Source organism: Heloderma suspectum, chromosome 1 (genome assembly GCF_057233095.1).
Source record: "Heloderma suspectum isolate Gila_16-S chromosome 1, 16-S_ref, whole genome shotgun sequence".
Taxonomy (NCBI): Eukaryota; Metazoa; Chordata; class Lepidosauria; order Squamata; family Helodermatidae; genus Heloderma; species Heloderma suspectum.
Genome location: NC_139458.1, coordinates 349,135,231 through 349,162,492, shown reverse-complemented (window position 1 = coordinate 349,162,492; position 27,262 = coordinate 349,135,231). Strand labels below are relative to the sequence as shown.

The 27,262-nt window shown below is 43.3% G+C and overlaps 1 protein-coding gene across 1 annotated transcript in view; it reads left to right on the top strand.

Moving 5' to 3' along the window:
* The window catches only part of SYNE1 (spectrin repeat containing nuclear envelope protein 1), a 459,183-nt gene that overhangs the window by 180,119 nt on the left and 251,802 nt on the right, over nucleotides 1–27,262 (top strand). Inside the window, exons 40-49 of the mRNA XM_084827854.1 lie at nucleotides 251–879; nucleotides 5,510–5,689; nucleotides 10,672–10,822; nucleotides 13,194–13,352; nucleotides 15,944–16,126; nucleotides 16,595–16,696; nucleotides 18,534–18,737; nucleotides 23,331–23,538; nucleotides 24,981–25,093; nucleotides 26,374–26,579. Coding sequence (XP_084683980.1) covers nucleotides 251–879; nucleotides 5,510–5,689; nucleotides 10,672–10,822; nucleotides 13,194–13,352; nucleotides 15,944–16,126; nucleotides 16,595–16,696; nucleotides 18,534–18,737; nucleotides 23,331–23,538; nucleotides 24,981–25,093; nucleotides 26,374–26,579 — 2,135 coding nt within the window. The remainder of the gene's footprint in view (nucleotides 1–250; nucleotides 880–5,509; nucleotides 5,690–10,671; nucleotides 10,823–13,193; nucleotides 13,353–15,943; nucleotides 16,127–16,594; nucleotides 16,697–18,533; nucleotides 18,738–23,330; nucleotides 23,539–24,980; nucleotides 25,094–26,373; nucleotides 26,580–27,262) is intronic.

Here is a 27,262-nt window from a genome sequence, read left to right as displayed (position 1 = left end):
TCCAATGTTGGCCATCTTCCAGTGGAACAGAAACCACTGGCAGAATGAATTTTCCCTCTCCCCTGCACCCTCACCCCCCATGCAACACCCAAATCTGCTCTGGAAGTCGCATTGCACAAGCGGATGTCCACTCATATAGTGTTGATGTATGGTGTTACACAAGCAGACGTCCACTGATAACCCAGAAGGTGTTGATATTTCACATTTTTACGCATTAAAATACACATATTCCTTACTCTTCACCATATAGGACCATAAAATGGAAGTGGAAGGAAAGTACAAAGAACTGCAGAGTCTGAAGAGTCATGTTGAAAAGCTATGTTCTTTCAGTCGGCCAGAAGATCATAGTGCGTTCCAAAATAAGGCTGGAGATTGTCTCCAGATCTACCAGGAGGCCAGTCAAGTAACTGACCGCCGGCAAGATATTCTGCCCCATCTCAAGGCCTTCCTAGATCTACATACTGCTGCATCACGTGTACTTCACCACTTGAGACAGATGGTAGAAACTGCTGGAAACATAGACAAGTCTAAATCTGAAGCGCTGGAGAAGGAGCTGAGTGAAGTTATTCAAGATGTCAGTAAACTGGAATCTAAAGCAGCCAGTTTGGATGCATCCCTTAGTAAAGCCCAGTATCATCTAAAACATGGAAGCTCTGAGCAAAGGACCTCCTGCAGGACTATTGCTGACAGTGTCTGTGTGGAACTGGAATCCATCCAGTCTTTGCTGGGAACTAAGCAGAGCGAAGCAGAAGCCCTTGGAGCTCTGCATACATCTGTCATGGAGCGCAAAGAGCATCTCTTAAAAAGCATTGAAGACCTCGAAGAAAGGGCTGACAAAGAAGGACTGAAAGAACCAAGCCTTCAGGAAGTTCAGCAAAGGTAAAACAGACATCACAGCATATATCACTAACTGGGACGGATTTTAAATCGGTTCTTAACTCATTTGACTTAATAAGGTTGTGTTCTGAAGGCCAAACTACATGTTCTGCTAATTTATATTTTTCTTTACTCCAGTGTAACTGCACATGTTCCTGGTTCAAATTCCACATCCCATCCACCGTGGGGTGGGGGGTAAAGAAAAAAAGAGAGAAAAAGAGAGTCTCTATTGACTCCAGTGAGACAGGACAACATTATTTTTGCATTTGACATCCTTTCTGCACATTGCTGCAGTCAAGATTAATTTCTGTGTCTCACATACATCTGAGGTTCCTTACAACTCCTGGAATTACAGGATCATTTTAATTCTCCTCCCCTATCATAAATAATGCTGCATTTGAATAATTGCAGAGGCTTGGTCTGTCCAGACCAACTGCAGGGAAGTTAGTGATTCCTTAATTAGGTAAATGTTTCACCACCATCAAAAATACTCCCAAGAAGCATTACACTAAATAGTTTCAGATCTTGGAAAGAGATATGGATTGGACCCCTTTTTCCTACAAAGATAGGTAGCAGATTGTGCAACAAAGTGCTGGCCTGGATGCAATTTAAGTAATGTTTAACTTATTTTGATGACTCAAGGCAAGAATGTATTCAAAAACATAAGGGGTGTACCTCCACTATGCATTCAGTTTTTGCTTTGCTTTTTGCTTCCCTTGTTGCTGGTTCAATTTCTTCACAAAGAAAGAGAGCCAAAGCATGAATTCATATGTTATTCATAAGTTACTTCCCATGGTAATTTTAGTTATTGCACGATAAGTTCAATATGTGAAACAGCTACTTTCTGGAAGCCCACTTCATCCCTGCTCAAACATCATTCACTCTTGTCACTTCAAGCAATTGCTGAACAGTGTGAGCCAAGATGGGAGGTGAAAAAGCTATCACTCTGATGACTGTTATTTCAACTGGAAATGGGAACTCCCCTAAGAGTCAACGGCTTCAATTCTAACAAGGTTTATGCAAACAGAAGGTTTCCTTCCATTCATGGATGGGACCAAGATCCAGCAGAGGAACATTTCCCACTACACACGCACACACAAAACCACACTATTCCAGAGGGTTCCCCAGGCTTCTGGAGCAGCTTTGAAGGAGGCACAAGGGACTGCAGGGAGAAGGAGGAATCAGTGAAACTTGCCTCCCCTCATCTGCTGGTGGGAGAATTCTGTGAGCAGAACAATGCTAAGGGGATTCTTCCACCAGTGGGAGAAAACTTAGGACCCCAACATTATCTACAGGAGGAGAGCTGGAGAAGACTGGGGAAAGAGGGGAGTACTACAGTGAATACTAGGGATGATGTACGAAAGTCACTTACCTTTTTGAAGGGTGACATTTGCGGTGGGGGGGGAGGCGCTCCGTCCCTCCCCGCCGAAATTCTGGCCGGGGGGGGAGGCGCTCCGTCCCTCCCCCCCCGAATCCTGGCCAGCCGGCTCCACAAATGGCAGCGGCCATAGCCTATCACGGCTGATTTAAAAGAAAAAAAACCGCGTGTACGCAAATGGCGGCGCCCATGGGCGCTGCCATTTGCGTTCCTTATTTTGGCACGTCTTAGTCTACATAAACATTTACGTAGATGAAGACGGCGAAAATAAGGGGAACGCAAATAGCGTAGACACTACACTATTTGCGTTCCCCTTATTTTTGCCGTCTTAGTCTACGTAAATGTTTACGTAGACTAAGACGTGCCAAAATAAGGAACGCAAATGGCGGCGTCCATGGGCGCCGCCATTTGCGTACGCGCGGGGTTTTTTTTCTTTTAAATCAGCCGTGATAGGCTATGTAAACATTTACGTAGCCTATCACGGTATTTTTTAAAAATCTAGCCGTGATAGGCTACGTAAATCTTTACGTAGCCTATCACATTTTTTTGTTTGTTTGTTTGTTTTACTGGAAATTTTCGCCGCCGCCAGGAAGATTCGCCCAACGTAAGTCCCATCCCGGGGGGGGCACGGGGGGGCAGACCATTCCATCACCGATTTCGGGGGGCCGAATGCGCTGGCATTCGGCCTCCCCGAGATTCATGGCAAAATTCTCTGACATCCCTAGTGAATACATAAAAATGTATTCCCAGTTGCATTAGAGGCAGTGTTTTCAATGAGAGCAGGCAGGGGAAGCTGTGGGAGGAAGAGATGTATCAGTGAATCCCATTCTTTCATAGGACCTTATAGAAGTCAGAAGAAGGAAAACTTCTTCAGTGCTTGGGGTTGAATTCTTGATTCACAAGCCTTCATAAAATGTATTGTATCAAGTGAGGTGCAGTCTTATGCATTCTTTGGTTTTCAGTGGTAAAGTTAATGCAAAGGTAGAATACCTTTGCTTAACTATTACAGAACAATGTCTTCAATTGCAGCTTTTCTTTATTAAACAAAGGGTATGTGTTATAAATACATGAGAGACATCATGTATCTTAAGGTGCTGTGTGTACTTCTCAAGGAGCAGTAAGTCCTTTCACCAGCAGTAACTTCTACTTTAAAAAATAACAGAGTCTTGTGGTACTTACTAACACATTTTTAAGGCAGAAGTAGGGATGTATGAGAATCTCATTCTGTAAATCATGCAAACATGTCCTATTCACAAACCTCGAATACAAATGCGAGCAGCAACGCAATTCTTGGGAAATTTTGGCAATTTCCCTGACTTGTATTCATGGTCAAAAGTGTGCACTTCCTAAAATGTGCACCTCTTTGAATACGCAGTCCTCCCTCCCTCCAAAAAACCTGCATTTGCATGCCTGTGGCTGGAAATGTGCATTTTCGATCAGGAAAAATGTAGATTTTTTTCAGTGCAATTTTTTCCAATTGGGAAAAATGCATACTTTTAAAGATGTGCATTTTTCACAATAAAAAATAAAAGATGCTCAGGTTAAGGAATGTGAATGAGGCAGAATGAGCTTCGAAGAAGAGTTTGGAGAATCTTAATGAGCTCACAAGTTCCATCCCTAGGCATAAGGTTTTGTAGACCTTTAGATGCATGAAGTGTTATCCTAATTTTGCAGATTTATATAAATGTGGATGTAGAGAAAGAATATAAACAAAGCAGTGTTGATGATAACACACCCTTCTTGGCATTGGTAACACCTGTAATGAGATAAAAACCTGCTATCTCAATTCAGGCCTCAGATGTTAGAATTGTTAAGTGGCCCATTGGATGGTCTGCTGTTGTTGATGTTTTAGATTTGGGGGCAGTCTATAAGCAAAGAACAGGCCTATCACCCAAGGCCTGTGAGAAGGAAGTATCATTGTCTGGGATGGGCTGTAGATATCTTGTCCTGGTTTTAGCTGAGAGCTGTAAGTGACAAGTGATGTCTGTCCCTTTCTCTTCTGGATTCACCCTGGGCACTGCTCTGGCTTTGTTGATCCACAACACCAACTTGTTTCACTTCCTTTCAACACTAGTTTGTGGTGTATCCTAGATGGATGCTAGAAACATGTAGATATGTGTAGCAGTCAGTAGGTTTTCAGTAATTTCCAATATAAGGTGATCCTTATGTCCATCACATAGTTGCACGGTATTACATCCTATGTAAGATTGGTCTATGCTCAGGTTGATAATATATGAGTCCTGTGCTGAAAGTTCTCTACTGGCTGCCAATTAGCCACCCAAACCTTATTGAAGGTGTTATTGTTGCTGGTTTATAAAGCCCTAAACAGCCCAGGGGCTGGTTAGCTTCTCCTGTATAGGCCACTCCAGTCTCTACATTCTGAGGGGGAGGGTTTGCTGACCATACCACAGCCTGCTGAGGTTTGTTAAGGCATGATGTGGAAGAGAGCCTTCTCAACTGCGACGCTCACCATGTAGAAAGATCTCCCCACCGAAATCAGGCAAGCTGCTAGTGTGGAGTGCTTGCACCAACAACGGAAGACACACTTGTTTGTCCAGACATTTCCCTGACCACTGTCTGCTACCCCTGGTTATTTTAATGAAATTTTATTGTTTTTATTGTTGTTTTAATGATTGGTTTTATTGTATTTTATCATGATTTTATTTTGTAAAGCACTTTGCGATTTTTTTTTAAAAATGAAAAGTATAGAATTTTTCTAAAATTAATTAATTAATGGGTGAAAATGGTTAGAGCTCTTACCTAAGTGGATGTTTTATCCCTTAATCCATTTACCCCAGGCATGGAAGTTATAATGTTAAAGGTCTGGACCCATAGATGTTTATGTGCCAAATTGTTGTCTCATGAAAAGAAGTATAGATACGTATTTGGATGTAAAACTTCAGATGTGAATGGATATGTGTGGAAAACATTATGATAAAACTGGACCAGAGGATCTTTCATTACATTAGGAAAATATTTGCCTAAGTTTTCAAAAAAATGTTTTCAAGAGTGTATGAACAGGGATGGGTGGCTGATATTGGGAAGCCATATATCTATGGATATAGCATTATAAAATTCTGACACAGCTATATACATTTGGTAAAGGGATTCCATTAATATCATCACACTTGCTCCAGAATTTCCTTGTGATGCTGCATAAGGCATTGTATTACATTTCCCCCCAAGTTGCATGTATTTTGTAGTAAATGAACCTTAAAGCAAATTAACAAAGTGTTATGAATATATTGATTTCAGATTAAGGATTTTTAATCAGTTGGATGAGGAACTGAATTCTCACCAGCATGAACTGAAATGGCTGATGAGCAAAGCAAAGCAAATAGCTCAAAAAGATATAAGCCTTGCTCCAGCAGTTGACAAAGAGATTAATTGTTTGGAAGCCACCTGGGAGGATACTAAGAAGCTAATCCAGGAAAGGTAAGTATATATTCCATAGAATCATAGAATAGTAGGGTTGGAAGGGGCCTATAAGACCATCGAGTCCAACCCCCTGCTCAGTGTAGGAATCCAAGTCAAAGCATCCCTGACAGATGGCTGTCCAGCCTCATCTTGAATGCCTCTAGTGTGGGAGAGCCCACCATGTCCCTAGGGAATTGGTTCCATTGTTGTATTGCTCTATCAGGAAGTTTTTCCTGATGTTCAGCCGGAACCTGGCTTCCTGTAACTTGAGCCCATTATTCTGTGTCCTGCATTCTGGGTTGATCAAGAAGAGATCATGGCCTTCCTCTCTGTGACAACCTTTCAAGTACTTGAAGAGCACTATCATCTCTCCCCTCAGACTTCTCTTCTCAAGGCTAAACATGCCCAGTTCTTTCAGTCTCTCTTCATGGGGCTTTGTTTCCAGTCCCCTGATCATCTTTGTTACCCTCCTCTGAACTCTCTCCAGCTTGTCTGCATCCTTCTTAAAGTGCGGTGCCCAGAACTGGACACAGTACTTCAGAGGAGGCCTAACCAGTGCTGAGTAGAGGGGAACTAGTATTTCCCGGGATTTCGAAGCTATGCTTCTATGAATGCAGCCCAAAATAGCATTTGCCTTTTTTGCAGCCACATCACATTGTTGGCTCATATTCAGCTTGTGATCGACAACAATTCCAAGATCCTTCTTGCTTGTAGTGTTGTTGAGCCAAGTATCCCCCATCTTGTAATTGTGCATTTGGTTTCTTTTTCCTAGGTGCAGAGCTTGGCATTTATCCCTATTAAATGTCATTCTGTGGTTTTCTGCCCAGCGCTCCAGTCTATCCAGATCACTTTGAATTTTGTTTCTGTCTTCCAAGGTATTAGCTATCCCATCCAGTTTTGTGTCATCTGCAAATTTGATCAGCATTCCCTGCACAGCCTCCTCCAAATCATTAATAAAAATGTTGAAGAGCACTGGGCCCAGGACTGAGCCCTGCGGTACCCTGCTCGTTACCTCTCCCCAGTTTGAGAAGATCCCATTGATAAGCACTCTTTGAGTCCGATTCTGTAGCCAGCTGTGGATCCACCGGATCATTGTTTCATCTAGCCTACTTTGAGCTAGTTTGTCATCAGGATATCATGGGGCACTTTGTCGAAAGCTTTGCTGAAGTCGAGGTATATGGTGTCCACAGCATTCCCACAGTCCACAAGGGAGGTTACCTGATAAAAAAATGAGATCAGATTCATCTGGAAGGATTCGTTCTTGACAAATCCATGTTGGCTTCAAGTAATCACCGCACTGTTTTCAAGGTGCTTACAGACCGATTGCTTTACCATCTGCTGCAGAATTTTCCCAGGAATTGATGTCAGACTGACTGGTCTGTAGTTCCCAGGTTCCTCCTTTTCACCCTTTTTGAGGATAGGGACCACATTCGCCCTCCTCTAGTCATCTGGGACTTCACCCGTCCTCCCATGATTTCTCAGAGATAATAGGCAGTGGTTCTGAGAGCTCTTCTGCCAGGTCCTTTATTACTCTAGGATGCAGTTCATCTGGCCCTGGAGATCTGAACTCATTCAAAGTAATTAGGTGTTCCTTGACCATATGCCTATCAATCTCAAGCTGCAATCTTGCCCCTTCAGCCTATACTTTGCCTTTGCCAGGGGGGTCATAGACCCTCTTTTGAGAGAAGACTGAGCCAAAGTCAGAATTGAGCACTTCTGCCTTTTCTTTGTCATCTGTTATCATTTTGCTATCCTTATTTAATAGCTGAACCACCATTCCTTTCCTCTGCCTTTTACTATGCACGTAGCTGAAGAAAGCCTTTTTGTTGCTTTTAGCCTCCCTCGCTAACCTCAGCTCATTCTCAGCTTTAGCCTTCCTGATGACATCCCTGCAATTCTGTGCTTCCTGCCTGTACTCTTCCTTTGCTTGGCCTTCCTTCCACTTCCTATATGTGCGCTTTTTTGTTTTCAGGTCATCATCGCTAAGCTTTTTGTGAAGCCACATTGGCTTCTTCTGTTGTCTTCCACCTTTTCTTCTTGTTGGAATTGTTTGTAATTGTGTCTTTAGAACTTGCTTTTTTAAAAACACCCACCCATCTTGGACTCTTTTTCTCATTAGAGTCTCTTGCCATTGGACCTTACTTATCATTGTTCTCAGTTTATTAAAATCGGCTTTCCTAAAATCCAGGGTATGCGTTTGGCTACACTCAGCTTTTGCTTCCTTTAGAACCAGGAACTCAAGTATAACATGGTCGCTTTCCCCCAGAGTTCCTGTAACTGCTACTTTATCCACTAAGCCATCTCCGTTGGTTAGGATCAAGTCAAGGATAGCCGATCCTCTAGTTCCTTCCTCTACTTTCTGTAGGAGGAAGTTATCCACCACATAAGTCAGGAATTTCCTGGAGGGGCCATGTTTTGCAGAATTTCTCTTCCAACAAATATTGGGGAAATTGAAGTCCCCCATTACTACTACATCATGCTTCCTTGAAACATTGGCAATTTGCTTTTCAAAACTTTCATCTCGTTTTCTCCTTGACTGGGTGGCTGGTAGTAGACTGCGACCACCATGTTCCTTTTATTCTTTGCTCCATTAATTTTAACCCAGATGCACTTGATGGGGCTATCAAGCTCATCCTCCTGTATTTCTGTGCAGAGATATGTATTTTTAACATATAGTGCAACCCCACCTCCCTTTCTGTTCTTCCTGTTCTTTTTGAGCAAGATCCTTCTTTATATCCTTCAATTGCTGTATTCCAGTCATGAGAGTCATTCCACCAAGTCTCAGTTATACCTATCAAGCCATAATTTCCCTCCTGTATTAAGAGTTCGAATTCGTTCTGTTTGTTTCCCATACTCTGGGCATTAGTATATAGACATTGAAGACCATGTGCTTCATAGTCTGGCTTTCTTCCTACATGTTTGTAAAGACTATTATTGAGTGCTATTAGAGCTGTTCTCTCCATTGCGGTGCATGAGCCTTTGTCCATTGTTACCCCCAACTTTATGTCTCCCTTCCCTGTAGGATTCAGTTTAAAGCCCTCCTGATAAAGATCTTCATGCTGTGGCCAAACACATTCTTCCCAGCCTTTGTGAGGTGCCGTCCCTTGCCAACAGTCCATCTTCCAGGAAGCATAGCCCATGGTCCCAGAATCCAAATCTCTCTTGTCGGCACCACCTTCATAGCCAGTCATTCACCCAGAGTATTTTCCTTTCTATCCCTCTTCTAACTACTGGAAGGATGGATGAGAAAACTATCTGGGCCTCAAAGTTCTTGAGTTTCCTTCCCAAAGCTTCAAAGTCTGACATGATTTCTTCGTAGCTCCGCTTGGCGGTATCATTTGTTCCCACATGGATGAGAAGAAAGGGATACTTGTCAGTGGGCTTTATGAGTGCAGGCAACCCTTCAGTCACATCTCTAATCCGTCCCCTTGGGAGACAGCATACCTGGCGAGTCCATGAGTCTTTGTGACATATTTGGGTCTCGATCCCACACAGCAAGGAGTCTCCCACTACTATTACTCTTCTCTTCTTGTTGTTGTAGGCCTTAGTTTCATCACCCCTGCTTAACTGACCTTCAGCCTCTTGCTTGCTCTCATGCAGGTTCCCCTGTAATGCTTCCTCTGCAGGCTGTCCTCCAGTCTCATCCTCAAGTACCTGGAAATGGTTCCATAGCTCCCCTGTTCCACTGGTGCAGAGGGGCTTCTAGTTCTTCTGCTCCTAACTGTCACCCTTTTCCAAGGAGTATCCTCTACTGCATTTTTCCTCACCTCAGCATTTCCCTCTTCTGCCTCAGCTTGCAGTTGCTCTTCAGGCTTCTGTTCTTCACTTTGCTGCTGTAGTTCCACCGTTCTGTCCAAAAACTCTTCATGGATTCCCTGGAGGGTTGACAGTTGCCACTCCAGTCCTCTTACTTTTTCTTCCAGCAATGTGATCAACTTGCACTTGTTGCACGTGTAGGCCATATTGTTCTCAGGCAAGAAAACAAACATGGCACGCACCTTGCAGGTCACCACCACTGGAGAGTCTTGTCCTTCCATAGTCTCTTTTCCCTTTTTGTGTCTAGCTTTCTGATTGTTCTAAAGTAGCCTGTGCCTGGTCCTCTACTCACTGGAGGTTAAAAACAGAGTCCCACTGGTGTGGAAGTGTTTGTTACAAGAAAAATAAATTAAAAAAAACAGTTTAAAAATTTTTTAGGGGCCTCCCCCTTGACCTCCCCCCTGGCCAACTCCTGTGTGCTCTCCCTGTTCACTTGCTCTGATCTCTCGCTCTCTGGGAGCTTGCTCGCTTCTATAGTTCCCAGAAGTTACCTTTGGTGGTTGAGGTAGGGTATTTTTCCCCACCTTGGATTCTGGGATTTGTACCTCCAGTGGGAACATTCCCCTCACCACCTTGGAGAGCCCACAATGGTCACCTTCCCCAGCCCCAAAGGTAAGTTTCTAGAAAGTGCAGAAGGGTGATGTCACAGTGCCAGCTGAGCTCACAGAACCAAGACAAGCCCAGTGCAGCAAGCAGGATTGCAGACTACTCGATTCTGCTCACAAGCATTTGAGAAGGGCCACTCGCTAATGCCATAATGTACCATCATGCCTCAATATTTTCAATACTTTTAATCTTTTAAAACGTTTTAATGTTTAATATTGTATTATTATTATAGTTACATTGTTGTTGTTATTGTTGTTGTTTGTACTACTGTAAACTACCATGAGGGCACTTGCCAGTTGGGTACAAATCAAACAAACAAATACCATAGTTTACTATAGTGTATTATTTACATTATATAGTAAGAATTATCCCTGTCTGCTTCTTTGTCAGTGCACCTCTGTTTTCTAATCTCAGCTTGGAATTGAATGCAATGTTCCCATATCTGTCACTGTGATAAGGTCTTGGGAAGGGAGTAATAATGCACTAAAAATTCTACATGGTAAATTATACTCTCTGCCTGCAACAGGCATCAAAATATACCCAGGCATATATGTCATCACATAGTTTTCCTTTTACAGGCAGGAGCAGTGTTGTGTCCTTGTTGATCTGATGAGAGAATATCAGAGCCTGAAATCCACAGTAACGAAAGCCATAGAGGTTGCTAGCAATGTAACAATGACCAAGGCTATGTTAAAAGATCAGGAAGATGTGAGATGGGCTTTATCAAAGGTAATTTAAAATATGTTCATCTTTTATTTATTTATTTTATTTATTGCATTTATACTCCGCCTTTCTCCCTCTTGCAAGGAACTCAAGGTGGCTTACATTATCCTCCTCCTCACCATTGTATCCTCACAACAACAACCCTGTGAGGTAGGTTGGGCTGAGAGTCTGTGACTGGCCCAAAGTCACCCAGTGAGCTTCCATGGCCAAGTGGGGACTAGAACCCGGATCTCCCGGCTCCCAGTCCGTCACTCTCACCACTACACTACACTGGCTATCTTAAAATAATGTTGGTAGTATTTATTCAGTTAATCATTTAACTGTATTTATTTTATTTATTTTATTTATTTATTAAATTTATTAATCACCCATCTGGCTGGTCACCCAGCCACTCTGGGTGATGTACAGCATATAATAAAACAGTTTAAAACAATAACATTCTACAATAAAAACGTTTTCTAAAATACCCTAACCCACCCCAAATGCCTGCGTGAACAACCACGTTTTTAATGCGTGGCGGAAGCTCATTAAAGAGGGGGCATGGCGGAGTTCCCTAGGGAGGGAGTTCCACAGAGTGGGGGCCACCACAGAAAAGGCCCTCTCCCTCGTCCCCACCAGTCTAGCTGTCCTGGCTGATGGGACAGAGAGAAGGCCATCCGAGGCTGATCTTGTTAAGCGGCCTGTCTGGTGTTGCTGGAGGTGCTCCTTGAGGTAGGCTGGGCCGGAACCATATAGGGTTTTAAAGGTCAAAACCAACACCTTGAATTTGGCCTGGAAAACAACTGGAAACCAGTGCAACTCCTTCAGCACTGGAGTGCTGTGATCTTGCCGGCGGCTGCCTTTAATCAGGCGAGCCGCCGCGTTCTGTACCAGCTGCAGCTTCCGAACTGTCTTCAAGGGTAACCCCACGTAGAGCGCATTACGGTAGTCTAAACGAGAGGAGACCAGGGTATGTACTATCGATGGGAGCAGATGGTCTGGAAGGAAGGGGCACAGCCGCCGTATCAGATCGAGTTGATACAGCGCTGTCCGGCTCATAGCTGACACCTGAGCCTCCATGGACAGCTGGGAGTCCAAAATGACCCCAGGCTGCGGACCTGGTCTTTCAAGGGTAGCTGTACCCCATTCAACACCAGGTCAACATCCCCCAGCCTCCTCTTGTCTCCCACCAAAAGTACCTCGGTCTTGTCAGTGTTCAGCTTCAGCTTATTCCTCCCCATCCAGCCACTCACCGTCTCCAGACATTTGGACAGGGATTCTACGGCCAATCTTGGTGAAGATTTGAATGAGAGGTAGAGGTGCGTGTCATCCGCATACTGATGACACCGCACCCCAAACCTCCTGATGATAGCCCCCAACGGCTTCACATAGATGTTAAATAGCATCGAGGAGAGGATGGAACCCCGTGGCACCCCACAAGTGAGTGGCCATGGGTCTGAAACCTCATCTCCCAGTGCTACCCTCTGGTACCTGCTGGAGAGGAAGGACCAGAACCACCGTAATATGGTGTCTCCACTGCCCAACCCCTCCAGGCGGTCCAGGAGGATACCGTGGTCAACGGTATCAAAAGCCGCTGAGAGGTCGAGGAGAACAAGGAAGGAGCATTCACCCCTATCCAGAGCCCTCCTCATATCATCCACCAAGGCAACCAAGGCCGTTTCTGTCCCATGCCCAAGCCTGAAGCCCAACTGAAATGGGTCTAGATAATCGGCTTCTTCCAAGTGTGCCTTCAACTGCATCACCACCACTCGCTCAATCACCTTGCCCCAAAATGGCAGATTCGAGACTGGGCGACAGTTGTTCAGAACTTGGGGATCCCAGGAGGGCTTCTTGAAGAGCATTCTTATCACTGCCTCCTTGAGGGCTGATGGCATCACTCCCTCCTCAACTGTACACTTGGATCATGGTGTACAGCTGCAATGTGAAACATATCTACATAATTCTAACTACAACGTTAATTAAAGGTGTGTAAGTAACTTTATTATGAAAATCTATACTAGCCCTAATCCAGATAGGTAGTTGCCCTTCCCATTGAAATGAAAAGTATTTATATTAGTCATCGTGAAACTGATGAAATGATACTCTAGTCTTAAAATTAAGTCCCCAAGAGAGATCTGGGTAAGTTCGTGAGGTCCAGGCACCATTTTCGATCCCCCTCCCATGGGCTGACCGCCCCGCCCCCATGAATGTAAAAAACTGGGGGGAATTAAAAATAAAAAAGCACAATCCTATGCATGTCTACTAAGTTCCATTGTGTTCAGTGTGAGGCTTACTCCTTCGTAGTCGTTCTTAGGATTGCATTTGAAAGATGAACAGGCAGAGTGGATGGTGGGCCTGTTTACAGCTGTGTGTAATAAGCACATGTTTCTGTTCATAGCATGAAGCAGCCAGGAATGAGTTGAATGACAGACAGACAGAGTTGGACACCTTCACTAACAAAGGAAAACACTTACTAGCAGAGCTGAAGAAGATTCAGAATTGTGATCCCCTGCTGGTGAAAACTGATATGGACAGTACTGTGGACAAATGGCTAGATGTAAGCACTATATTAAATATGGAATTTGAAAAGCTGAATATATGTATAGTGCATATACATCGAAATAAAATCGCTATAAGTGAGGAATACGCTCAGATTTTGAAGTAGCTTTTCTCTTGGATAACCTAAGTAATCAGTATGATTTAAATTACTGCAATGATGGGATGTATATATAATCAGAACAGGGCTTCAGTATATGTATACTGTGACTTTCAAGAGTTCATGCCATTCTGGAAAGTTTTATTATTTTTATTTATCACCATTTCTCCAAGGAGCACAGGGCAGCAGACATATAGATGGATAGATGGATAGATGGATAGATGGATAGATGGATATGGATATGGATATGGATATGGATATGGGGAGGGGGGGTTGCCATTTTATCTGTACAACAACCCTTTGAGCGAGGCTTGATGGAGAGATAGTTTAAACATCATTCAGTGAGTTTCATGACCTCAATGGAATTTGAACCCAGATTCCCTCAGTCTAAGTACAACATTTTATTCAGTACATTATAGTTCGCATAAAATGCACAAAGAAATGGGAATACGTTTTTACATACATTTTGGCAAAATATATCTATTAATGAATAGATTAATGAAAGGAGAAAGAGGAGCAGACATTGGTACCTCTGGCAGCTTTTCTCCTGGGGGAAATAGCAACTGGGGGGGCAGATTTCCATAAGGATTTCATTAGGGTTAACCTCCCGCCCTGCATGCCACAGTCCCAATCCTGATCAGGCCCCACATAGTTGTTACTCTTAAATTTTAAAAAAACAGACAAATGCATTCATGCATTTAACCTATTGTCTAATTTGGCCCTAATAGAGACAGCCTTGGAGTGCAGGGGGAGGCATTGATGGAAGCAGCTACTAAATTCAGACATCAGATTCAGACCAGCACAGGCAGCTTGGTTTGTCACTTGTATTCCTTTGCAGAAAAGTGGAAAAGTCACCAAATGAACAGAGCTATCTTACTAGTTAGGGCTGAAGCTACCATGTATACTTCTGATTAGTGATGATTACTGGAGAAGAAAGAGAAATGGGGGAAATCATAGTCAGTGCAGATAGGCATGGAAAAGAAAACAAAGCTGCCTTGAACATTTTATGGAAAGCTGGGGTACGTTTGTTGGAGAGAGCAACCCTGTGGTCCCAGGAGAGCATTCCAGGGACCATAGGATTCTTCAGAGTCCCCCCTCTGAGGCCATAGTCACTACTACAACCTCGGAAGGGGGACTCCGGGATCTGATCCCTACCCTGGCCCCCGGCAACTGCTGCAGAAAGAACTGTGCTGGCTGCTTCCTGAGGTCATAAATGCGGCCTCGGAGGGAGGAAACAGGGTGTGTTCCAGTGGGTGGGGAGGGGAGGGGAGGGGAGAGGCAGGTATACAAGAAATCCTGTGGCCTCTCCAGTCCTGGCGCAACCCCCACCAGTGTGCCTTCTCTAGACAGGCTCAATGGCCTGGCTCAAAGGCCCATCTAGAGGAAAAAATGTAAGAAGGGGAGGTGAAAATGGCATCCATCCTCCTCCTACCCTGCTGGAAACAGCCTGGCAGGGCACTGGATACTTGGAAGCCTCTGAGATCAGAAGCTTCTATCTAACAAGAGGGCAACCCTTAGGATTGCACCCTTGAAATAATAAAATAAATAAATTTCTATTATTGGCATAAGGATCAATTAGATTCAGACCTTGGGAGAAGCATTTCTTTTTCCCCGTGACTAAGCAGGGGTCCTTGAAAGCACATACGGCTCCTGCAAGAACAACAAAAAATCCTGTGCTATGGTACCTTGGCATGATGTTGTGATCTACAGTACTTCATCAGAACCTACTTCATCCAATTCATGGACAGGCTGTTTTTGGAAATAAACATTTAGGTCCCATTGGACCCTGACTAATTAATATGTTTGCAGTTTATGAAGGAACTGGCAATGCAAAATTAAAAGATAGTAGCATACTACCTTTTCTACAATTCCAACTTGTAGAAAAGTCAGAGACAGATTAACATAGCAATCCTAAGTGTGTAGGAGACAGGGAAGTCCACGGTGAAGAATCTTCTATTTCCAAATGCCTGCCAGTTTCTGCTATCACTTTCCATCCCAGTTGCTGCCCCAAGTTTGGCCGCCATGTAGCCATCAGCTCCCAAACATAATTGAAGATAGTCCTTTGAGAACAGTGTAGTTGGGAAATAGAAATGTATTAAATGGCTTTGCCCTTATTATACAATAGAAGGAAGAATCTTCTTGCCTCTGTAGGATTTTAGGAATCTGAGCCATATCCATATAAAATCTCTCAATTTCTCTCTCTTTAGATTTTTATCTTACCCTGTGGACAGGCTTCCATTATTCTAGGGCAGCCAAAGAGAGCATCACTCTGCTTCTTTCTCACAGACTACACAGATGGCATAACCAGGAGGGCGCTCTTGGTTTGTCTTAGCAGGCACCATGAGCATTGCTCCAATGATGAGCGTGCTGGGCAGGGGGGCAGAGTTCATCAACTAGTTAATACATTAATTGACTAAAATGCACATGATAAATTAATTAAGAGTTCTTTAATCAGGTAATAGCGCTAATTGTTTTCTTCCATTGCATAACAGGTGTCAGAAAAACTTGAAGACAGCATAGATAGGCTGAGTGTTAGTGTGTCCCTCTGGGAAGATGTGCTGTCAGTCGGTGACAATATCGAGGGGTGGTGCAACAACTCCATCTCACAGTTGAATGACATCATAACCAACTTGGCCAGCTGCCAGGGAATTGATGCCTTCCTGGAAGAATTTCAGGTGCCATAAAATGCTTACATGCGATAAATACGCACACAATAAGTATGTGGAATTTTCAGGTACTAAATTCTCAGCAGAAGTGAAAAGATCAGGAAGACTGAGAATAAAACTACATTTATCTAGGCTTTGTGCTTATGTCTTTAACAGTAAAATGTCCTCCATTGCAATAAGTGTGTTGGGGGAAAGCCTCTCTACTGAGGACTCCCTGAAAGGTTCAATGCATCCCTTGGCCACCACATACAAAAACATATTGCAACCTCCGTGCAGTATACCTGCCAGTGGGGATCAAGCCAGGGCTGGAGGGGAAGATTTATCCTCCACGATGTCTCAAGTTCAGTGCTTTACTTTCTCCTTATGAATGAATGGCAACCATTCACTTACATAGGAGAGATTAATGAATGAACTTAGGGATACCAATGTGCTGGATACTAAAATAAACTATTTATTTCCTCGTGCACTCTTTTACAGACTCAGATTATGCACAAAGAGCAGAATTTGGACCAAATCAGTTCAAAAATATTTGAACTTCAAGAACTGGTAAATACTGAAGAACTTCCCACAAATCTTCAGGTAGGATGTAGTTTTGACCAATTACAGCCTGTACTTTATTCCAAGTGCTGGAGAAGTTGCTATAAGGAGCCAAAACAAGAACTTCACAGTTTTTCAGTCTCAGGGTTTTATGAGGCTTGATTTTAATTAATAACTCAAAATCTTTGTAAATGGGTGCTTCCAGATGAGGCTTTTATAACACCTTTGCCCTGCTTCGTTCACAGAATTTTACATGGGGTCCAGACATGGTTGTGTTCCACTAGTAGCCCTCTAATGTTTTACCTCTGCTTCTATCTTTTTTCTCACCCCAGAAAACCCTTTAAGGAAAAAAAAAAATGGGATTGCTGCACAATGCCTTCTGATTAGTAGCACTAGGAGCCCTCCATCTGGAAGCACTCAGTGTTTCAGTTACAAGTCTGTATCCAAAGAAAGATGGTCGCGAGTTCAGTACCTAGTATCTCCAGTACAAATTATCTCAGGTAGCAAGGCTGGAAAAAAACCCTCAGTAAGACATTTTGGAGAGCCACTGGAATAATGGACTAGAATAAGCAATACTGGCCTAGATGGACCAGTGGTCTCATTCAGCATAAGCTTCATATGCTTATATGTATGCCACTTTTGCTTGATTAATTCATTTACTTCCTGATCCCAAAGTCTATGAATGAGTACCAACAACATATTTTAAAATGAGCTAATGGTGTACAATATTGTTAACTGGAATGCATTGTGTAGGTCTTCTTAAAGCCCCTGTAAATATAGAAAGGTAATATTAGTTTTAGATTAGATTTTAAGATTGTGCAAAAAGCATATCACATGCACAAGAAAACAATAACAATTAAGGGAGCAATCCTATGGCCGCTAGACAGCAGCTAGACGGCCATAATAAGCTGTTTTCCGGGAACTGACCCCCCCCCCCCATGTCTGCGCTGCCTTGGAGGCAGCATGGAGAAGCCCTGTCCTCCGTGCTCCAAAGAGGAGCACAGAGTGGCTGAAAAGGGATGGGGTTGGGGGGCTGTCTAGCAGAAAAGGTAGGGCAGGAGAGACGCGGAGGGAACGACCCCCCCCCCCCGTGCTTCTCCTGCCTTGCTTTGGATAGGCAGTCTCCTCCGAGTTGGGAGGCAGCTGCCTATCTAGATAGGATGGTGCCCTAATTCAAACAAAACAAAATAAATGTATCAATAAATATTTCAATTCCATAAGTATAACAATATTTCAATAAACAAGGCCATAATAATACCATACTGATCAAGGTATCATTAAATAAGTACCAACAGGCACAGCAACCATGATTCATAACCACATGGTAGAGTTCTTCTAGGATTATACCATTTCAGACTGTAGGAGAGGAAATCTCATGTTAATGGTTTCTTGCACAATATTTAACTCCCTACATGTAAAAAATTAGCTCATTGGAGACACAACCAGGCTAGAAAACTTTCCCCTAATGCGCCAGTTTTCTAAATTAAGGTAGGTGGTTTTTTTTTTACATAAGGATGCATTCAGAAGCACAATCTCCCACCTGCAGACTAAAGAGGTACAATTTTTGTGAACCGCCTAGAGAGCTTCGGCTATTGGGCGGTATAGAAATAAATAAATAAATAAATCTAGAAAGGATTGTACCATGTGATTTTACTGAACGTGTAGCTCAGGTCGAAGTCTCTCCAAGTCAGAGATTTTATTTCTTCTGTTTTCTTTACTTCCAGTGCTTTTACCATATTTATAAAACGTAAGACCAAATGGCTGCTCATATGCCTGTCAATTTTACAAACTTGCGTAAAAATAACTTTAAACATTACTTTCAGTTGAATTATGATAATGACAGGGAGGTTCACCTTAATGCATCTATATTTGCATTTAGTTTTTAGAAGGTGACTTAAGGAAAAAACTGGTACATGCCAAAGAAATGTGTGAGACAGCAAAAGAAACACTGAAAGACTTCAGTTCTCAGAAGATGCAGTTACATAACTTTGTTAATCAGATGGAAGAGTGGCTTACCAAAATGGAAGGATCACTTATAAGCTGCTTTCATAGCCAAGATCCAGCAGATCTAAGTACAGTCAAGGTGAGTACTAGAAAAACAATCTAATATTTTTAACATCATATTCATTTCAGTGTGTTGTGATGGCCTCTCATAATCTGATGGGAACATACTTGCTCAGCACCCCAGACATGAGGCACCATCACTGATGTCAACGTTATTGAATGAGTGTTCTGAACAAATTCTGTATTTAAAACTCTTCACCCAGTCCCTTATGGGCATTAACTAACATTTAAGAAGGACTTAAGAAACTAAACGGAAAATGAGGAGGTCAGCACTGATTTGAACTGGAAAAAATGAGTCTATCTGTCTGTCTACCTACCTACCTACCTACCTACCTAAGCTTACAACACTCCAGATCACATTACTATACCTAATGTATTTTGAGCAAAATAGCTCTTGCTCAGAGGTGATGGTATTTTCTGGTTTTCTCTGTGTTAAATTCTTCTGTCTTCAAGGAAAGTGCTAATCAGTCGAGGACAGAAGAATTTCACACAAGAAAACCAGGAAGTACTATTCTAAGGAAGAACTATTTTGCTTGGAACATGTTAGGTGTGGTAATGTGATCTGGAGTGTTTTTTACCATTTATTTCCCCCTGCAGCACCGTTGCAGCACACCTTTTGTTTGTTTTTTCCAGATTTAGGAAACTTTCCATTTCTTACTTGGGCAATCCTGTCCTGACTTGAAGCCTTGGCACAGTTCACGGGACGACACCTAGCTTTTTCTTTGCCCATACACCTTGAAGTATGCTGCTGAGGAGCATCCCGCAGCGTCCCCATCTTACCTCTATGCCTTGCTTATCAGTGCCCCAAGGGCTTCTCCATTCCAAACTTCTCTCCAGCTGCTGAGCCTTGGGAGGTGGATTTGTTTAATACACCATTCACCTGCCTCATTCTTCATTCCTCTTAAAGTGGTAGGGTACACTATTGCTCCTGTATGCAGTTGCAAGCCAGTGTGGTGTAGTGGTTAGAATGTTGGACTGGGATTTGAGAGATCTGGGTTCTAGACCATACTTGGCCATGAAGCTCCTTGGGTTCCTTTCAAGAGGAAAAAAGGTGGGATAGAAATGCAATATAAATATATAAATAAGCGCATAATCCTATGGGGATAGTCAGCCGCCTCTGAACTTGGAGTGACTGACTATCCAGTGAACACAGGTGGAGCGCAGAGGGGATCTTCTCCTCTCCGCTCCAAGCGCCCTGCATTTGTGGCTAGATGGCCGATTTTGGCTGTCTAGCTGGGGTGCCTCAAAGTGGGGGGGGGAGCGTGGAGGCCAGACAGTGCATAGGAAGCATCGTAATGGTACTTCTGCCATCCCCTTCCGGCCCCCAGGAATGCCCCCTTCCCCCCGCTCTGCGCTGCTCTTACGAGTGCGGAGCCAGGGACGAACCGTGCTCCTACAAGGTGGCAGGAGAGGGCAAGGGGAGCTAGTTTTCTGGGAACTGACCTCAGAGCGCTGGTTTCATGTGCAGTTCCCAGAAAACGAAAAATCCTATGGCCATCTAGACGCTGTCTAGCGGCCATAGGATTGTGTTCTAAATAAAGTACATTAAAACTACACACTAGTGCCCCCAAATTTCAGATAATCTTTTTTTCTTTTTGTATCAAGTCCTGGGCACTGACCACGCCTTGAAGCTTCTTGAAGCTTCTTTATGTGCAGCCTCATATACATTTCACATGATGTGGACAAACCGAGAACTACCGGAAGTACAAGCTGGGTTTCGAAGAGGCAGAAGAACTAGAGATCAAATCGTCAACATTCGCTGGATTATGGAGAAAGCAAGAGAATTCCAGAAAAACGTCTATTTCTGCTTCATTGACTACGCTAAAGCCTTTGATTGTGTGGATCACAACGAACTGTGGCAAATTCTTAAAGAGATGGGAGTACCAGACCACCTTACCTGTCTCCTGAGAAACCTGTACGAGGGTCAAGAAGCAACAGTAAGAACCGGACATGGAACAACCGATTGGTTCAAAATTGGGAAAGGAGTACGACAAGGCTGCATATTGTTGCCCTGCTTATTTAACTTATATGCAGAGTACATCATGAGAAACGCTGGGTTGGATGAATCACAGGTCGGAATTAAAATTAGGGATGTCAGAGAATTCTGCCACGGATCTCAGTGAGGCCAAATGCCAGTGCATTCAGCCCCCCGAAATCTGTGGCAGAACGAAGCTGCTCAGCTGCTGCCGTCACCTGCTGCCATCCTTGCTGCCATCCTTGCTGACTTGTGAATGGCGGCCGCACTGCGGCCGCCATTCACTTCCTCATAGCTGTAAAAGGCTACGTAAATAATTACGTAGCCTATCACGGCTAACACAGGGACGCCATTTGCGGACGCCTTGATAGGCTACGTAAGTATTTACGTAGCCTATCATGGCAAGCTAAAAAAACACACACAGTGTACGCAAATGGCGGCGGCTACGGCGGTTTGCAAAAGCTGGTTTGAAACTCAACATTAAAAAAACTAAGATCATGGCATCTGGCCCCATCACTTCCTGGCATATGGAAGGGGAAGAAATGGAAGCAGTGACAGATTTTACTTTCTTGGGCTCCAAGATCACCGCAGACGGTGACTGTAGCCATGAAATTAAAAGACGCTTGCTCCTTGGGAGGAAAGCTAGGACAAACCTAGACAGCATAGTAAGAAGCAGAGACATCACCTTGCTGACAAAGGTCCGTCTAATCAAAGCTATGGATTTCCCAGTAGTAATGTATGGCTGTGAGAGCTGGACTATAAGGAAGGCTGAGCACCGAAGAATTGATGCTTTCGAACTGTGGTGCTGGAGAAGACTCTTACGAGTCCCCTGGACTGCAAGGAGGTCAAATCAGTCCATCCTAAAGGAAATCAACCCTGAGTGCTCATTGGAAGGACAGATACTGAAGCTGAAGCTCAAATATTTTGGCCACCTAATGCGAAGAGAAAACTCTCTGGAAAAGACCCTGATGCTGGGAAAGACTGAAGGCAAAAGGAGAAGGGGACAGCAGAGGATGAGATGGCTAGATAGCATCACCGATGCAATGAATATGAACTTGAGCACGTTCCGGGAGAGAGCGCAGGACAGGAAGGCCTGGCATGCTATGATCCATGGGGTCACGAAGAGTCGGACACAACTGAATGACTGAACAACCAAGGACATTGGAATGAGGCTTCGTTCATTGTCATTCGTCAGCTTCCACTGTCTCAGCTACAAGGTTTCATGGTGCATGGTGGATTTCTCCCATTTCAATCATATGACAATTATTGTGCAGTAAATTTCCCTCAGTTTGACTTGGAAATGGGTCACCACAGAACTTTTGTGAAAAGAATTTGTTGAAGAATTTTCTAAGGAAAGAATTTTCCTTAGAATTCTACATTTTAATTTATTGTTTGCATTTCTATTGTGTTTATATATGTAATTGCTTTTCTATTGACTTTTAATGTCAAATGCACAAAATTAAATTAGCTTAAAACCTTAACTATTTGCTGTAATTTGCATTGAACACCGAAACATCTGGGAAGGCATCTTTTCTGTCTCTTAGCTAAAGAGGTCATGAAAATATTGGGGGCTAGCTAACAGAGCCTTGAATAAAAGCTTCTGCTTTTGCTACAGGCTGTTTAAATTAGGAAACTTCTTGAGGCTTGATTAAACATGTTTTGGGGCTGCAGGGCTTCTTTTCCTCTAAGGTTCAGCCATGTCACTAGGCTTGCCCAATGGTCCATAGAGCCTTAACCATTTGGGTCCTGCTGCTGCAGTTGTGAGTAGCAAATGATGCCTAGGACTTGCACAGAACATCTATTTATATTAAAAAGCATTTTCTGAAGATGCTTCAGGAGCTTGTTTAGCAAGCTAAAGAAGAATTCCCAGGGCTGGAATGCTTTCTTACCTCATAATTGAAAAAAACCTTATGACATGTGTATTCACAAGCCAGGAAATGTGAAACTCAGTAAAATCACTACTATATAATAACACACAGTCATAAACAACAGATCGCTGCCAATCCGCATGCTATTATTTATTTATTTGTTACATTTATACATATATATATATACATACATACATATATACATATATATATATCCCATTTTTTCCTCCAAGAAGGCCAAGGCACCGTACATGATCCTCCTCCTCTCCATTTTATTCTCACAACAGTCCTGTGAGGTAGGTTAGTCTGAGAGCCAGTGACTTGCCCAGAGTCACCCAGTGTACTTCATGGCCAAGTGGGTACTTGAACCCAGACTTCCCAACCCCCAGTCCGGCACTGTAACCACCACACCACACTGGCAGAAGAGTTTATGAAAAATGAAAGATTCAAATCCTTTCAAATTTTTAAAATGGATGCATCCTCCCTGCCATAATATTTTAATAGGAGAGAGCTAGTTGATCCTCTTGATGAAATCTATTGCAAGATGAAGAGCTTAAGAATGTTTTTAGTGGCGAGTTCTGACAGAAGTGGGCAGGGAATGGGAGCAGAAGCAGAGGACCAACAACATTCAGTGGGTTTATGTTGTGCTGGATTGTATTTGCAAACCACTTTGGCAGCCAGTCTTGGCTGAAAGTAGGGAATAAATAAAATAAATGCACAATACTTTAAAAAAATGTGTTCCACTTAATCTCACAAATTTGTCCTTCAGAAAATACAAAAGGAGCTTCAGCAAGAGCAGAGCAACTTTGATTCCACACAGGAAAGCCTTAACTGCCTCTGTCGCAAATATCCATCTATGGAGCTGGAGACGCTTGGGGGCACTATCACCTCACTGATAAAGAAGTATGAGGCTGTGAACCAGCTAAGCTTGAAAACGCAGGCTGCCATGCAGGAGTCCCTGGAAAAACACTTCCTACGTGAGTCCTCATGACTGTTGATATATGAGCCATTGAGATCACAGGAGTGCATGAAATTTCTTGAGATGATCATGCCAGCCAGGGTTGCCGCTGCCATCACTAACTCAATGTTGTGATAGCCTTTCATAAATCTAGTGTTGACAAAAGCTTGTTTTACTAGCCTTTTGCACTGCTGACGTTCAGGGCTCCACTTCGTCCTGGGCACCACCACATATTGGATGCTGTTGGGTGGGTGTGGCCAATCACTTTCTCTCTGTGTGTGCATGCACTCTGTGTGTGTGTGTGTGCGTGCGTGCGTGTGTGTGTGCGTGCGTGTGTGTGTGTGTGTGCGTGCATGTGTGTGCGCACGCATGCACTTTCTCTCCCTCCCAAGTCCTCTTTCTGGCTTCTTGCCTTTTCCCTCCCTCTCCCTCTCTGCCAGGCAACTTAATGCTCCTGCCCTCTGGCTGCTTTCTTTCCCTCCCCCATGGCTTCTCTAACTCCCATACTGCCATCCCCAGCCTGGTGGCTTCACCAATCCCTGTAGTGCTGTCCCCATCCCTCATCCCTCCCAACCTGCCTCAGTGCCTTTCCTATCTACCCCTCAGGTTTGGGGAGGGGTCCATTTTTTTCTGGGGGGGGGGGTTAAGAACATAAGAGCCATGCTGGATCAGACCAAGAGTCCATCTAGTCCAGCATTCTGTTCACACAGTGGCCAACCAGCTATCGACCAGGAAACCACAAGCAGGACACGAGTGCAACAGCACCCTCCCACCCATGTTCCCCAGCAACTGGTGTACATAGGCATACCGCTTGTGACTGGAGGTAGCCAGCATGCCTTGACATCCCTCCACTTCCAGAGGATTGGCAGGGCATACTACATACCAAAGCCTCAGCTTGAAACCACCTGATACCTTCTTTTTCTTAGAATGTTTCTGGGTCCATTTGGGGCCCAGAGGCAGTGTGGGGAAATGAAGGTGGGGGCTAGAGGCCAATGCTTCACTTTGAAGTTATTCCAGCTGCCCAGGGAAAATGGGCAGTACTTCAGCAGGCACCAAGGGAGGTGTGCAGGTGGTGCATTGGCACCAGCGGGCACCATATGGCCAATCGAGCTATGTTAAAATGTTCACTAATCAAGACTGGAAGCCCTAGTCAGTATTCACTCAAATTGCTTTCTATTTTCTAATTCTGTTAAAGTGCCATGACTGTATAACAAGCACCCTTGTTTTTAAAACATTGAGTGCTTTATCTTAGAGAATTGTGTTTCATCATGGCCCAATCTCCCATTGGTCAATTAAAATCTGTGCCATTGCTTTCGTAGGTGTGTTTCTTTACAGTATATAATTCAGTGGTGGCCAATAATTAGAATAAGAACATTGTTGTTGACTTCTGCAAATAAAGTAATCTGAATCAACATGATTTTATACAATAATGTTTTGTATCTATCCTCCTTTTTTTTAAAGAGTCTCTACATGGATTTCAAAATTGGTATTCTCATCTGAAGACTGCTATAAAAGACTTAAGTATTACATCTGGGGACAGTAAAGCCATCGAAGCAAAACTCCATGAACTGCAGGTATGGTTAGAAGGGATGACCATATGCCACATTGCTCAGCTGGCAAACCCATTGGGTTAGCAACCCTATTGTACTACTAGCATGCTGCCTCATTCACAACAGCCCACCATTAAAAAAAAAAAAAAGGTGGTTGTCATGACATGCGAACTGGGCTATTATATTTGCTTTGTTAAAACAAACATTCCATAAACATACACTAATGAAACCTAATCTCAGTGTTAAAACTTGTGGTGGTTGTCCATTTCAGAGCAGTGACATGTTCCTTGACCAGAGAGAGCTTGCAAGCCAAGAAGTTATTGTCTGTATGTGCATGGCTGCATATACAGCAATGGTACTGCAAGCAGCCTAAAAAAGAGTGGGTGATTGTTATGTTTTCTCAACCCTTTTTTAGATAGAGCAACCAGAACTGTTCACAGTATACCAAATGTGGTCGCACCATAGGCCTTGTGATAATGGCTATTTGATTTCCCATACCTAGCATGGAATTTGCCTTTTTTCTCCATTGCCATACATTAAACTGACACTGTCATAGAATTATCCACCATGATCACAAGATCTCTTTCGTTGTTATTCTCTGCCAGTTCAGACCCTATCAGTGTATATATGATTAAGATTTTTGCCACAATGTACACCACTTCACATACACTGAACCTCAAGTGATTTTGTCCTCCACTCACCCAATTTAGGTATATTCTTTTGGAGCACTTTGCAGTTTTTTCTCTTTCATCATGCTGGATAATTTGGTGTCATCCACAAACCTGACTATTTTAGTGCTCACCCCTAACTCAATATCATTTATGAATAAATTAAATAGCATGATTCCCAATAAGCTGGAGTCTTCCTACTGGCCTGTCATTCAAGAATGCAGAATAGTGTTTCAGTAATGTTCTGTAAGCATTCAAGATGATCTGTAGATTCAGATAAATTACATGGTGTATAGTTCCTGGGACTGTACCATTCCAAAGTGCTCGTGAGAGAAACCCTCCCATGGAAAACTTGCATGTCAGGGAGTCCTCTCAGTGGTATACTTGGTGGGGGGGGGGGGTTACACACAGTTTATTTTATTAGGGATAATATTCAGACCTGTAGTCTCCACCTGCCATCTGAAGTAGTACATTCACCATCTAATCTGCATCTGATTAACTAATCTGCATATGTAGATTGGCTCAGCTTTATAAATGATTGGTTAAAAGGATGAATGTTAGGCACATTCTCCCTCCATTTCCATTTTCCTACCACTCCTCCTTTACGCATGTAAATTGCATATTTGTTTCACTCAGAAAGTGTTGGACTCTGTTAGTGAAGGAAGGAGCAAACTGGATGCAGCCTCCCAGGAAGGAGAACATTTGTGTGGTTGTCTGCCCAAATCATCAGCGAGTGGCATCCAGGAACAGATAGCTAAAGCTCATCAGGACTTCGAGGGGTTTCTGAAACAGTGCTTGAAAGATAAACAAACTCTGGAAGAATGTGTTACAGAACTGAGAAGGTGGGTTGTTTCAATCAAATGTCCATGTGATCGATTTTGGATAAAAATATGCATATGCTGCCTTATACAGCTGAACCATCTAGCCCAGTAGTGGCTGTTCAAGGTCTCAGGCAGCAGAAGTGTCTCCCACCATGCTGTTTAAGATCCTGTTAACTGGAGCTGCCAGGGATTGGACCTGGAAACTTATGCATACTATACACATGTTCAACCACTGAACCATGGCTCTTCCTAAGAACAAATTAAATAGTTTAACAAAAGCAAAATAATGCCGTATAACTCGGCACTGTGAAATCGTTGGTAATCATTTCAAAGCATACCCTTTATAGGGAGTAATAATTATGGTCCAAATCCTCCTGCTGTCATGGCAATTACATCAGCGACAAGTCCAGTAATAAATTCTCCTGCCCACACGTTCATAGCAGACAGTACTTCTTTCTATTTCCCACTGTTAAAATGGAAATATGGTTAAGATTGCCATCTCTTTCCTTGATCACTTGACATTGCCTGTCAAATATCCAACTGAAGGAGGAGAAAAGACAGTTGTGGCTCTGACCACCCATTCCTTCTGAAAACCTGTAACCCTAAGTGTGTGTGGGACAGGAGGAACAGAAAAACCAAGATGTTTGATACTCCAAATTGCAATAGAAGCTCTATTTGGGCATTTATCCCCAACACGATTACAG